General features: G+C 40.5%; 1 protein-coding gene across 1 annotated transcript in view; it reads left to right on the plus strand.

Moving 5' to 3' along the window:
* The window catches only part of ryr1b (ryanodine receptor 1b (skeletal)), a 68,154-nt gene extending 55,727 nt beyond the window's left edge, over positions 1-12,427 (plus strand). Inside the window, exons 87-105 of the mRNA XM_068745083.1 lie at positions 834-962; positions 1,321-1,425; positions 3,125-3,206; positions 3,289-4,601; positions 4,693-4,775; positions 5,230-5,410; positions 5,762-5,848; positions 5,953-6,207; positions 6,302-6,432; positions 6,883-6,925; positions 7,009-7,142; positions 7,220-7,280; positions 7,371-7,517; positions 7,615-7,749; positions 8,110-8,266; positions 9,282-9,346; positions 9,446-9,546; positions 9,645-9,696; positions 10,105-12,427. Coding sequence (XP_068601184.1) covers positions 834-962; positions 1,321-1,425; positions 3,125-3,206; positions 3,289-4,601; positions 4,693-4,775; positions 5,230-5,410; positions 5,762-5,848; positions 5,953-6,207; positions 6,302-6,432; positions 6,883-6,925; positions 7,009-7,142; positions 7,220-7,280; positions 7,371-7,517; positions 7,615-7,749; positions 8,110-8,266; positions 9,282-9,346; positions 9,446-9,546; positions 9,645-9,696; positions 10,105-10,200 — 3,357 coding nt within the window. The 3' untranslated portion in view covers positions 10,201-12,427. The remainder of the gene's footprint in view (positions 1-833; positions 963-1,320; positions 1,426-3,124; positions 3,207-3,288; positions 4,602-4,692; positions 4,776-5,229; positions 5,411-5,761; positions 5,849-5,952; positions 6,208-6,301; positions 6,433-6,882; positions 6,926-7,008; positions 7,143-7,219; positions 7,281-7,370; positions 7,518-7,614; positions 7,750-8,109; positions 8,267-9,281; positions 9,347-9,445; positions 9,547-9,644; positions 9,697-10,104) is intronic.
* Positions 12,428-12,447: the final 20 nt, after the last annotated feature.

The following is a 12,447-nucleotide window of genomic DNA, read 5'->3' on the forward strand; positions in this document are numbered from 1 at the left end:
GACAGGAAGCTCCTTGGAATATGATGTTTGCAGAGGACACTGGAATCTGCTGTGAGAGCAGGGATCAGGTAGAGGAGAATCTAGAGAAGTGGAGGTCTGCTCTAGAAAATAGAGGAATGAAGATGAGCAGGAGTAAAACAGAGTACATGTGTGTAAATTAGAAGGTCCCCGGGGGAACAGTGAAGTTACAAGGAGTAGACGTAAAGAAGGTAGACGACTTCAGGTACCTCGGGTCAACAGTGAAGAGATGGAGAATGTGGAAAGGAGGTGAAGAATCGTGTGCAGGCAGGCTGGAACGGGTGGAGGAAAGTATCAGGTGTGCTCTGTGACAGGAGAGTGTCAGTGAGGATGAAGGAAAGGTCTACAAGACAGTGGTGAGGCCAGCCATGATAGACGTCTTAGAGACAGTGTCTCTGAGGAAAAAGCAGGAGGCGGAGCTAGAAGTGGAGGAGATGAAGATGCTGAGGTTCTCCTTCGGAGTGACCAGATTGGATAGGATTAGAAAGGAGACAAAAAGAGGGACAGTGAAGGTTTAGACGTTTTGGAGATAAGGTCAGAGAGACCAGACTTTGATGATTTGGACAGACAGGGACTATATCGGTAGAAGGATGCTGAGGATGGAACTACCAGGGAACAGGGCTAGAGGTCGACCCGGGAGAAGATACATGGACGTAGTGAGGGAGGACATGAGAGTGGCTGGTGTTGGGGAGGACGATGCAAAGGACAGGGTGAAGTGGAGAACGTTGATTTGCGACCCCTCAGGGGACAAGTCGAAATAAGTAGTCGTAGAAGTTAACAGTAAATTCATATTTTCTCCTCTTTCCTGCATACAGGAGTCAATCAGTGACTTTTACTGGTACTACTCAGGAAAAGATATTATTGATGAGCCGGGAAAGAGGAATTTCTCCAAAGCAATGACAGTTGCTAAGCAGGTCTTCAACAGCTTGACTGAGTACATCCAGGTAAGAGCGCTGCTGTGTAAATGACAGATTACATGTTGAAACAAAATAAAAAAACTGACTTAAAGGCGACTTTGTAGTTCATGCGGTGGTCGAGGTTACATTTGCGCTACTTTGCCAGATACAGAAAAAACTTCAAATGCTCCTAATGCATCTGCTGAATTTTATTATTTTCAGAGGATCTTCACCCTTTAAAAGGAGTCTCCTGTTTCAGCGTACAAATGCAATTTGCCTTGCAAAATAATACATCTCTACAATTACATTGTGTTAAATACTGTCAGGGCTCAGGTCTTAAATATGACTTGTAGCATCAAGCTAGAACAGGAATATTACGACGTTTTGCCCCACGTGTTTCTTTCAGGGTCCCTGTACTGGTAACCAGCAGTCTCTGGCCCACAGCAGGTTGTGGGATGCTGTTGTGGGATTTTTGCACGTCTTTGCTCACCTGATGATGAAACTTGCTCAGGTAAGAAACATCGCAAAACGTTTTTTTATTTGGTTTTCAGATCTAAACTAGCTTTCCTTCTTTGTCAAATTGCTTCTGGCTGTTCTCTTTATTTTGAAAGGAGAGATTAATGTAAGTGATAGTTTAGCAACACGTAATGAAGCGTTACAGTTTATATTGACTACAATTGACTTTTATACAAGTAGGATGTCTTTCTGATGCAGTTTCAAACATGATCATACTCAGGCACATTTGGTTATCTTCCCATTAAAGACACTTTTAGAAGGAGCATTTAAATACAACTATTTACTTTTCAAGGGATTGAAATTAAGAAATTAATGTATTCATAAATATATATTTACAGAAAATATTAAATTGATTTGAATTTCCAGGCAGCCATGTTTTTTCCGATACACCTTTAATCTATGAGTTACCATTGTTCTACTTTTTACCTTTATTATGTTCCCATGAACTGATCAGTGATGACTTTAAGTCAAGATGGTAGAAACAGTTTTTCTCTTTCTTTCGATGTAATTTCTCTCTCCATTGTAGAGATACCATTCATCCATCTCACATAATATTGAGTATGTATTGATTACACAGTGCAGTTAGATTATTTGTATATAATTTCATACGAAATATATTAAATAATCCAGAATCATCTAGGTAAATACGTAAAGGAAGTAAAGATGTTAATGATAACTTTTTTCCATGAAACCCTGTTAGATGCACCCCGATCCTGGACAACGAGATGGTGTAAGAATCTGTCACTCTGCCAATACCATCTCATTTAGAGGCCACATCCTTTGATGATCTCATGCTTCTTCATGTTATTTATTTAGAACAAGTTACATTTCCTTCTTTGTTTCCCTTCTGCTTCCTTTCATGCTTTTGCTTTGCAGTATTCCCTACTCTTGTTTTTTCTTCTTAACAACCCATTTATTCAGTTACACATTATCCCCAATTGCAAGGAACAATGTGTAACGAGGACAGACAGTGACTGAATGAGAGTTTACGCAGAAAAGATTGAAAAATCACATTTATATTTTGTGTTAAGCTAATTAAAAAAATATGTTTTATGTACTAAATGTAGTTTCCGGAAAATTTCACGTCAAATATAATAGTAGTAATGACAGACTATAAATCACTAAATGTATTGAGTTGCTTTACAATTGTGAATTTGGTTCTTTTGTGTTGTAGCGGTAAGATGACCACTGTGACTTCAGTGATGGCTAACTGCTCACCTTTTCCTCCGGATCACTATCAGTCTGACAACCATTGAAAACACATATGTTCTTAATACGGTTCAGACCTTAGCGTGCTGTTTTTTTTTGGCTCTGATCTGATGCAGGTTTTTGGGAATGCGAAGATCAGCATCCAAAATATGTTCATGTCTTCCTCGCTCCCAGGCTGCAGCCACTTTTTCAGATGAAGGGGAAAAGCAGGCCTGTCTAGCAGAGGCATTCCTCTTCATACCTGCTTGTGTTTAGCGTCTGCCTTGCTTTCCTTCACAATATGTATAATATTTGTGATGCTAAAATGCATATTCTCTATTTAAAACCGCAAACCCAGGATCATTTCTGGAGTAGAGGGCACTCCGAGGTAGTGTTTCTGAATTTCATGTCTTAACAGATTGAACTATTTCACTGAGTTTGCAATTTAAGAATGTATTTTTCTCTACTGTATGTCTTTTGCTATGTGATTTTTGGATTTGTTGCAGGACTCCAGTCAAATTGGACTCTTGAAGGAGCTATTGGATTTGCAGAAGGACATGGTGGTGATGCTTCTGTCTCTGCTTGAAGGTATGTTCGCCACTCATGTTCTCTCTGCTTAGGTACAGACTGTTTTATGCTTCTCGCCATTCATGTTGTGTTACTCTCTTAGGCAATGTGGTGAATGGCACAATTGCGAGGCAAATGGTTGACATGCTGGTGGAGTCTTCCAGCAACGTGGAAATGATCCTTAAGTTCTTCGACATGTTCCTCAAGCTCAAAGACATAGTGGCTTCTGACGCCTTCCGAGATTATGTGACTGATCCCCGTGGGCTTATCTCCAAAAAAGACTTCTCCAAGGCCATGGACAGCCAGAAGCAATACTCTCCCTCTGAAATCCAGTTCCTTCTCTCTTGTTCAGAGGCTGATGAGAACGAGATGATCAACTTTGAGGAATTTGCCGATCGCTTCCAGGAGCCAGCCAAAGACATTGGTTTCAATATAGCTGTTCTACTCACAAACCTTTCAGAGCATGTGCCCCACGACACTCGCCTGCAGAACTTCCTGGAGCAGGCAGAGAGCGTTCTCAACTACTTCCGACCTTTTCTTGGCCGCATTGAGATCATGGGAGCCAGCAGGAAGATTGAGCGTATTTATTTTGAAATCAGTGAAGCGAATCGCAACCAGTGGGAAATGCCCCAGGTCCGAGAGTCAAAGCGACAGTTTATCTTTGATGTGGTGAATGAGGGTGGCGAAAGCGAGAAAATGGAGATGTTTGTGAACTTCTGCGAGGACACTATCTTTGAGATGAACATTGCTGCATCAATCTCAGAGCCTGAGGGAGATGGTGCAGAAGAAGATGATGATGATGAGGAAGAAGAGGAAGGTGGGGGAGAAGAAAAAGAGACTGGAGAAGGGGAGGAAGGCAACGGAGAACCAGAACCTCCAGAGTCTACATCTGCCTTCGCAGACTTTCTTCAGAGTGTGGCTAACTTCTTTAACATGTTCACTTTCCGTAACCTGCGGAGACAGTACCGCAAACTAAGAAAAATGACAGTCAAGGAGATGGTGATCGGCCTGGTTACATTTATCTACACTGTTCTTATGGGTATCCTGATGTTTGTTTATAATGTATGCAAGGGCTTCTTCGTGCTCATATGGAAAGTACTGTTTGGTGGAGGCTTGGTGGAGAGCGCCAAGAAGATGACAGTGACGGAGATCCTAGCAAGTATGCCAGATCCCACACAGGACGAAGTTCACGGGGAACTTCCACCTGAACCAGGAGCTGGAGAGGCCCAGGACGCAGATGGATCGGCAGACCTCTTGGATGCTGTAGGAGGAGAGGAGGAAGAGGAGGATAGTGAGGAGAGGGAGGGTGGGCGTCTGCCTGGTTTTAATACTCCGGGGGGACTTGGAGACTTTGGTGACACGACGCCTGAAGAGCCTCCAACTCCAGAGGGTACGCCGCTGCTGAAGAGGAAGTTGGTAAGATGGTCTATCTGAAGTTGTTATTGGTTATTTAATGCATGCACTTGCTACCAATCAGTTTAGTAACTGTAAACTATTATTGAAACAGCTGGCTGCCACAGGGGGAGGGCAAGGAGAGGATGAACTTGCTCAACCTGAAGAACAGCCCCCTCAGGAGACTGAGAAAGCAGAGTAAGTCGCCAACCTGCCAGGGATCAACATCAAGACTAAACTTCCACCAAAGATAATGTGCTGTCATGCTAATAACAAAGCACGCTCAGTTGAGAATTCTATGTTTCATTTATTAAGGTGGTACATGTCATTATATGTCAGCAACGTAGAATTGATCTTAAATACGCATTTGCTGATGCAGGATGCATCAAGAATTAAATTCTTGCAATATTTGCAGATTCAAACATAATCATTTTGTGTTTTGTACTACTTCAGTGCATATTAAGAGCAATTATTACTGGGAGAACTTAAAAGATGCAACAGTTAGATACCGCTACTGCTTATCCATGCATAGCCATAGAAATATAATACCGGTAAATATAATGAAAGACAGAATATAGCCAACACTGTCCAGCCATAAGGTTTTGACCTTTCTTTTTCTTTTTGAAAATAAAAAAGTTTATTTCTTTTCCAGCACGGAGAAAGGAGAGAAGACGGAGAAAACAGCGCCTGAGCCTGAGCCTGAGGTAAAAGAGGAAGAGCCCGAAGAGATTGAAGAAAAAACAGTGAAGACCAAGACAAAGAAGGACAAGAAACCTGCTGAGGAAGGCTTTGAGCTGTGGAATGAGCTGGAGGTTCAGAGGATTAAATTCATGGTAAGAAGCCCTCCATTACAGCAGGACATGCAATGTAATAGACTTTTTGACAAGGGGTGAAGGATTCCAGCAATATTTTGACAGTTTTTTAAAGGATTTTATTTACGGTAGTTTGGACTCGACATTTGGAATGCCAACTCAATTCCTTGAAACTCAATATTTTTGTGTCCCTCCTCTTCTCAATATACTTGTCTGTTTGCAACCCCTTGAAAAATGCTTCAAAACTACATGACATGAACTACTTAATATTTCCCTCGTGTGTACTTTTCATATGATATGTTGGGTAAACTGTCTTCATGTTTTACCACGTGTAATCATGCATCTTATTGTCACACCTTCTTAACTCCGCAGAACTATCTTTCTCGCAACTTCTATAACCTTCGGTTCTTGGCTCTTTTCATCTCCTTTGCACTGAACTTCATCCTGCTCTTCTATAAGGTCTGTACATTAGTTTGTTGTTGTTGATAATTCCTTCATTTTATGGCGTACAAATTCAATTCACATTAACCCTTGCAGGACTAATTTTGTGTCTGACTTTCCAGGTTTCTGACAGTCCTCCAGGCGAGGAGGACTTTGAAGGTTCTGGTCTGTTTGAAGGCTCTGCGTTATTTGAAGGCTCTGGTGTCGAGGACGACGGGTCCGGGTTTGAAGAAGGAGGGGAAGATGATGAGGAAGAAGGTCCTATGTACTACTTCTTGGAGGAGAGTACAGGCTACATGGAGCCAGCTATGGCTTTCTTTGGTATTGTCCACACCATTATATCCATCCTGTGCATCATTGGCTACAACTGTCTCAAGGTATGTCGTGTTTGCTGTGTTTCACTCAGCAAATCTCCACCTACGTATTTGTGGTTTATGGTTTATAGAATTCATGGAGGTTCTTTTCCGTCAGGTTCCTCTGGTTATTTTCAAGAGAGAGAAGGAGCTTGCCAGAAAGCTGGAGTTTGATGGCCTCTATGTCACTGAGCAGCCAGAGGACGACGACATCAAGGGGCAGTGGGACAGACTGGTGCTCAACACTCCGTACGAGACCTGTTACATTATCAGATGAATGATGCATGGATAGACTGGACAGTGTTGTACAGGCCTGCACTTTCAGCCAATGCCATACTTTTACCTTTTTCCAATTGAAGCTGACCCAAAACTTGACAATCAAAGTTAGTAGCTTAGTGTGAAACCATGTCCCGAAGGCGTTGAGAAGGATCCACCCTCTGAACAGCTGAAATCTCTCAACTGTATGCTGTATAAATAAAATAGAATATAATTGAATAATGTATATGTAATGTGGAATAATAATCTTTTAAGTCTGACTAAATGCATGACAAATAGATCTTTCAGGACAGCAAACCGCCAGTATTTATGTGATATTATGACACGTTTGAATGTGTATCATGACAGCCGTGCTCAGATAACCAATAATATAGGAACTGAACTACTATCAATTATATTATTTTGATTTCTCTCTTAATGCAGAAGTTTCCCGAACAATTACTGGGACAAGTTTGTGAAAAGAAAGGTGAGTTTTTCAAACGGCTTTGAATCAAAGTCTTACCAAAATGTCAGGAATATTTCTTAGAATAATATCTGTGTTATTTGCAGGTGTTGGATAAATATGGTGATATATATGGCAGAGAGAGGATTGCAGAGCTGCTCGGTATGGACTTGGCTTCTCTGGACGTCAGTGCAATGACGCATGAAAAGAAGCCTGAACCAGATACCTCAATGTTTAGCTGGTATGTTCTATACTTTAGAAGAACCAGCCAGGTTGATGTTACATGTTCACAGAACAAACTTGTGCTCCTCTTTGTAGGATGACATCTATTGACATCAAGTACCAGATCTGGAAGTTTGGTGTGATTTTCACTGACAATGTGAGTTAAGGAAGAAGCTCGTAGTATAATTAAACAACCTAATTATCGCATTGAGATTAACCTTACTGAACGTCCTCTTTCGTCTTCTAGACTTTCCTCTACCTGGTTTGGTACATGCTAATGTCTCTTCTCGGACACTATAACAACTTCTTCTTCGCTGCTCATCTTCTGGACATTGCCATGGGTGTCAAAACCCTTCGCACCATCCTGTCCTCTGTTACCCACAACGGCAAACAGGTAAGCGCCAACGCTGTGATGACGATGATGATTCACGAGGCTTTCTGTTTATCTAGCCGACCTTGCGGTAATGGCACCATCCATCTGCTCCTCACAGCTGATGATGACGGTGGGTTTGCTCGCGGTGGTGGTGTACCTGTACACCGTGGTGGCCTTCAACTTCTTCCGCAAGTTCTACAATAAAAGCGAGGACGAGGATGAACCGGACATGAAGTGTGATGACATGATGACTGTAAGTTGAGGGCAGAGGAAAATGTTACTGAACAGATCAGTAGCGTGGAGGAGTCAGCTTTACTTATGTTTATACTGTGGAACCTTGGTTGTCGAACATAATTTGTTCCGTAAAACTGTTTGGAAGCCGATTTATTCGAAAATCAAAACTATACTTCCCGTAAGAAATAATGGAAACTAGATTAATCCGTTCCTACGCAGCAGATAATGCCAATCATGTGTTCGAACCCCCGAAAATGTGTTCAACTTCCAAGGCAATTTAAACTAAATTGTTTTGTTCCACTACCGAGTGGTTTGAGAACCGAGGTTCCACTGTATTTACATTTTCTGGTATGACCTGTGTCCTCCCTCCCTCCTGCAGTGCTACCTGTTCCACATGTATGTTGGTGTGCGTGCTGGTGGCGGCATTGGAGATGAAATTGAAGACCCAGCCGGCGATGAATATGAGCTGTACCGAGTGGTCTTTGACATTACCTTCTTCTTCTTCGTCATCGTCATCCTGCTTGCTATCATCCAGGGTATTGTTCTTTAGGGGTTATTTTCTCATATAACAGTGTTCCGTGGTTTCTCTTCACTCATGCCTGTCAGCTAAAGTCAAAACTGAAAAAATGCTGATATTTTAAAGTGAGGTGACACTTCTGTGTAGTCTCTTTGATATTTGTAGACAAATGTGGGAGTAGTGGAGAGATTCTCACCTGTAGACAAAAGGCTACTGAGGCACAGTCCGGGGCCCGTGATGCATTAGATGGCACCAGTATTGAACGGTTCTGATTCAGTTTAGCTGTTCACGTTGTTTACACACACTGGACAACAACTTTCAACTAGACACCTTTTAAACTGCACTGTTGTGTCGAATTTGAGATCATTTCATAAAAATAGTTTGAGGTGTGAGAGGTTTGACACTTGAATCGACTCATTAGATGTTATTCTGTTCTACTGGTTTAACAACACATGAATAAAACCCATAAAAGTTACCACATTTTATCCTCAGGACAAATCTGTCAAAAAACAAACAAACTAGAAAAGCACTCAGAGAGCACAGACCTCCACCAAGCAGATCATTCCTCTCCTAATTGGATTTACACCGTCCACATGGTGATCTGGATCACCATCAAAAGGTACTAATTTGTTCTTGGTATCTTTATACACCAAACATGAAAAGTAAAAGTGAATCAGAGTTGATGTGTATTTTTAACACAGTCTTGAATCCGTAAATTAGGTATTCAATGTTAAAATGTCATATTTTTTTCTTACGTCACTCTGGATCAGATCCAGATGAAATTCGGTAGTAAAATAGAGATTTCCATCCTGCATGACTGTGTCAAATTCCATAAACATCGGTAAATAATCAACCGAGATATTGAGGAACAGGTGTTGAAGCTCCATTGACTACAATGTTACAGAAACTGATCCATAATCCAGGGTCTCTTCTGGATCATCACCAAAATGTTATTATTTGTTCCTGGTAACATTCCCTGTACATTTTGCCAAGATCCATCCAGAACCTTTTGAGTTATCTTCCTTTCTTTCCAGGTTTGATCATTGACGCCTTTGGGGAGCTGAGAGACCAGCAGGAGCAGGTCAGAGAGGACATGGAGGTAAGGAAATGAGTTTCACACGGTTTTAACTGGAAGCTTTTCATTTCAGTGTCTTTCAAGCAACACTTTGTGAATCTGATATGTCCTTCCTCCCGACAGACAAAGTGTTTCATCTGCGGGATAGGGAGTGACTACTTCGACACGACACCACATGGCTTTGAAACACACACCTTGGAAGAACATAACCTGGCAAATTACATGTGAGATACCATTAAAAACAGTATATGTTCATAATTCAATACAACATCGTTGTTGTATTATTCCTCTGTCGTTTCCCTCTATCGCTGCTCTCTTTCAGGTTCTTCTTGATGTATCTGATAAATAAAGATGAAACAGAACACACAGGACAGGTCAGGAAAAATCCTTTTAAGTCCTGATTTTCTCTATGTAAATGTCTAAAATCTTCTTTTCTTGTGCCAAACCAAAGGGAGCTTATAGAGTTACCCTAAAGCCAAACAGTGACGACAGCTATGATGATGATTCATGCAGCTTTCTGCTGTATGTCTGTCTGTACATTACAGGGAATAGTCGATTCACCATCTCATCAAAAACTAATGGATGGGATTCAAGAATAAAGTTGTGCATCTTGTAGTCACTTTCTTTCTTTTTTTTTATTTTATAAATTCCAAGATGTATTTCACGGTGATTTTCATGATACATCAACAGTTTTTTTTCCAGCAGCAGGGGCATCCTTGGACACAAAGGTCTACTTTTACAATGCTGTCTAGTTTTGTAAAATATTTCCTTGTGTCTTTCAGGAGTCATATGTGTGGAAGATGTACCAGGAGAGATGCTGGGATTTCTTCCCTGCTGGAGACTGCTTCAGGAAGCAGTATGAGGATCAGCTTGGATAATATCCTGCATCCATGCACACTGTGTGTTTCTAAGTGGGAGAGGAGAGGAGAGGAGAGGAGATCAGAGAGGAAACATTAGAACTTTAGAGCTGTGATGCATCAGTTTTACTTTTGTCCCTTGTCTGCACATTTCCCTGCTCTGTTTTAGCTATGCACACTTTGTACTATTTTGCAGCAGCATGTTGTTGGATTCGATCCGAATAAACAGACGAATAAAATCAAAGAAGCAGAAAAAGATTTCAGGAGCCTTTTTTAATCCTGTCGTGATGATACTCCGTTGACTCTTGTTTTAAATATCCACAGATTGCCTCGTGTATCATTGCATTTGGCTTGGTTTGTTAGCTTCAGCACTGTTATTTGAAATTACGTTTTATTTATTTAAATTCATGTTTTTTTCTAGCTGCTGCCCTTTATTTTATTTCTGATTTCTTTTGTTTCACTGAGCATTTTGAAAGAAAATGATTAAACAGCTCAGGTTTGTACCTCTGAGATCCTGGAGGGAGGTGGGAGCAATTTAGGCCCATCACACTCATTTCCTTTTACTATCGAATGACTTAGAAACTTGTCTGTAAACAAGCCATCATTGAATGAAGCTCTTTGCTGGACTGACTTGCATAGTTATCATCCACCTGTGTGAGATACACCGTTGTGAATCAGCTGTATAGACAAACCACGTTTGCACTCTGAAGTCTTACAACGCATCCAGGATGTATGTGGTCCCTTATCTCCACTGCTGTCTGTGCCGTTTAAGATGGTGATGATGCACACACATACCGCCAGGAGGATGCCAAGGTTATTTATTTATTGTGTATGCAGATCAAATCCTCCGAAGTTGACTGTTTTAGTCTGTATTTCTGGCCCAACAGTCTATTTTTTTTAAACTTTATGCACAAATAGCGATTTTTCAGTGCATTAAAATAAGTAATTCATGTATTTAATGTAGTCATTTTGACCACAGTTTCATCTGTTTGACTGAGTCCTATCTCGCTGCATGGAGGCCTTCTGCAGACATATTTTACATAAATCATAGGTCGTATAATTATTTTTCTTCAGAGCTATGAAGAACTTAAACGTTCGTGCTCCTTTGTTGGACACGATTGAATACCCAACGATGTTAAGGAGAATTTTTCTCACAATAGAATATGTCCATAACATCAAATTAGTGTTTGTTTGTTTGTTTTTCAGTGAGATTTTATCATAGATCTTTTAAGGACTCCAACATATCATTCATTTTCTTTTACCAAAAAAGGTTCTGTGAATTTTGCTGATCTCGAGCAGCACTTTCTCTTGATGCCTCTCACAGATCACCAACAGACTCGTCTTATTTAATGTCATGACTCTCGGTCAGAGGCCAAGCAGTACTTTGTGTCCTGAAGTGTGTTTCCTGTTTTGGCTCAAGCAGAGACAGATTATGCTGAATGGAGATCTCTACTGTCCACCTGAGCGTCCTTTGACTGAACCTTGTGTTTCAATACAGAATAAACAGATTATTTTAAGGAGAACAGCCACATGCGTCCTCATTTACTCACTGTGTTGTGGCTGTATTATTTTGAATATTTAAAAAAAGATTTCTGGACAATGTTCAGGATCTTGACTCCTCTGTGACTTCTTGTTTGACTCTGCCCCTCAGCATCTGCTTCATAAGTGTGTAGAAGGACAAGCACTAGATGTATTTGTATTAAAACAATACTGTATAAGAGCAGAGCTTAAAGAAGTAAAGTACTCTGTTGGTCTTTAATTCCTCCTAATCCTGCTGTGTTGTTTGTGTAATAGAAACTGACATGGTGATATTTTTATCTGACGGGTGCGTAGATGCTAACATTTTTCTAGGATATTCACTTAAAGTTTCCCACTCAGGTGTCTTTTTATTTCTTTTTTGGCAGAACTTTATCTTAATTAAATATAGAAATACTGCATGTAATATATAAAACATTTCTATACTTTGAACTTTTCTGGAAACACCCATGTATCGCGATAACGGTCTATAGATGAGATTGCTGCTTACAAGATTAGCAGATAAGGATTATTTGAGTCTGTTTGTTTTTGGTAGGCTGGCAGGGCTAGATAATTTATGAGTCATGCTGCTCTACGATTCTCTGGAGAGTAAAAGAAACCATTTAGATTTTAAAATGTTTCTAAATTTGATTCAATATGACTATATTATATAAATTGTAATGTAGAAATAATAATGAAGTAGAAATAAAAGACAACTCGTGAAGAAACTTAATTTTAGGGTACGTTTTCCTG

The sequence above is a fragment of the Brachionichthys hirsutus genome, chromosome 11, assembly GCF_040956055.1.
Source record: "Brachionichthys hirsutus isolate HB-005 chromosome 11, CSIRO-AGI_Bhir_v1, whole genome shotgun sequence".
NCBI classification, from domain to species: Eukaryota; Metazoa; Chordata; class Actinopteri; order Lophiiformes; family Brachionichthyidae; genus Brachionichthys; species Brachionichthys hirsutus.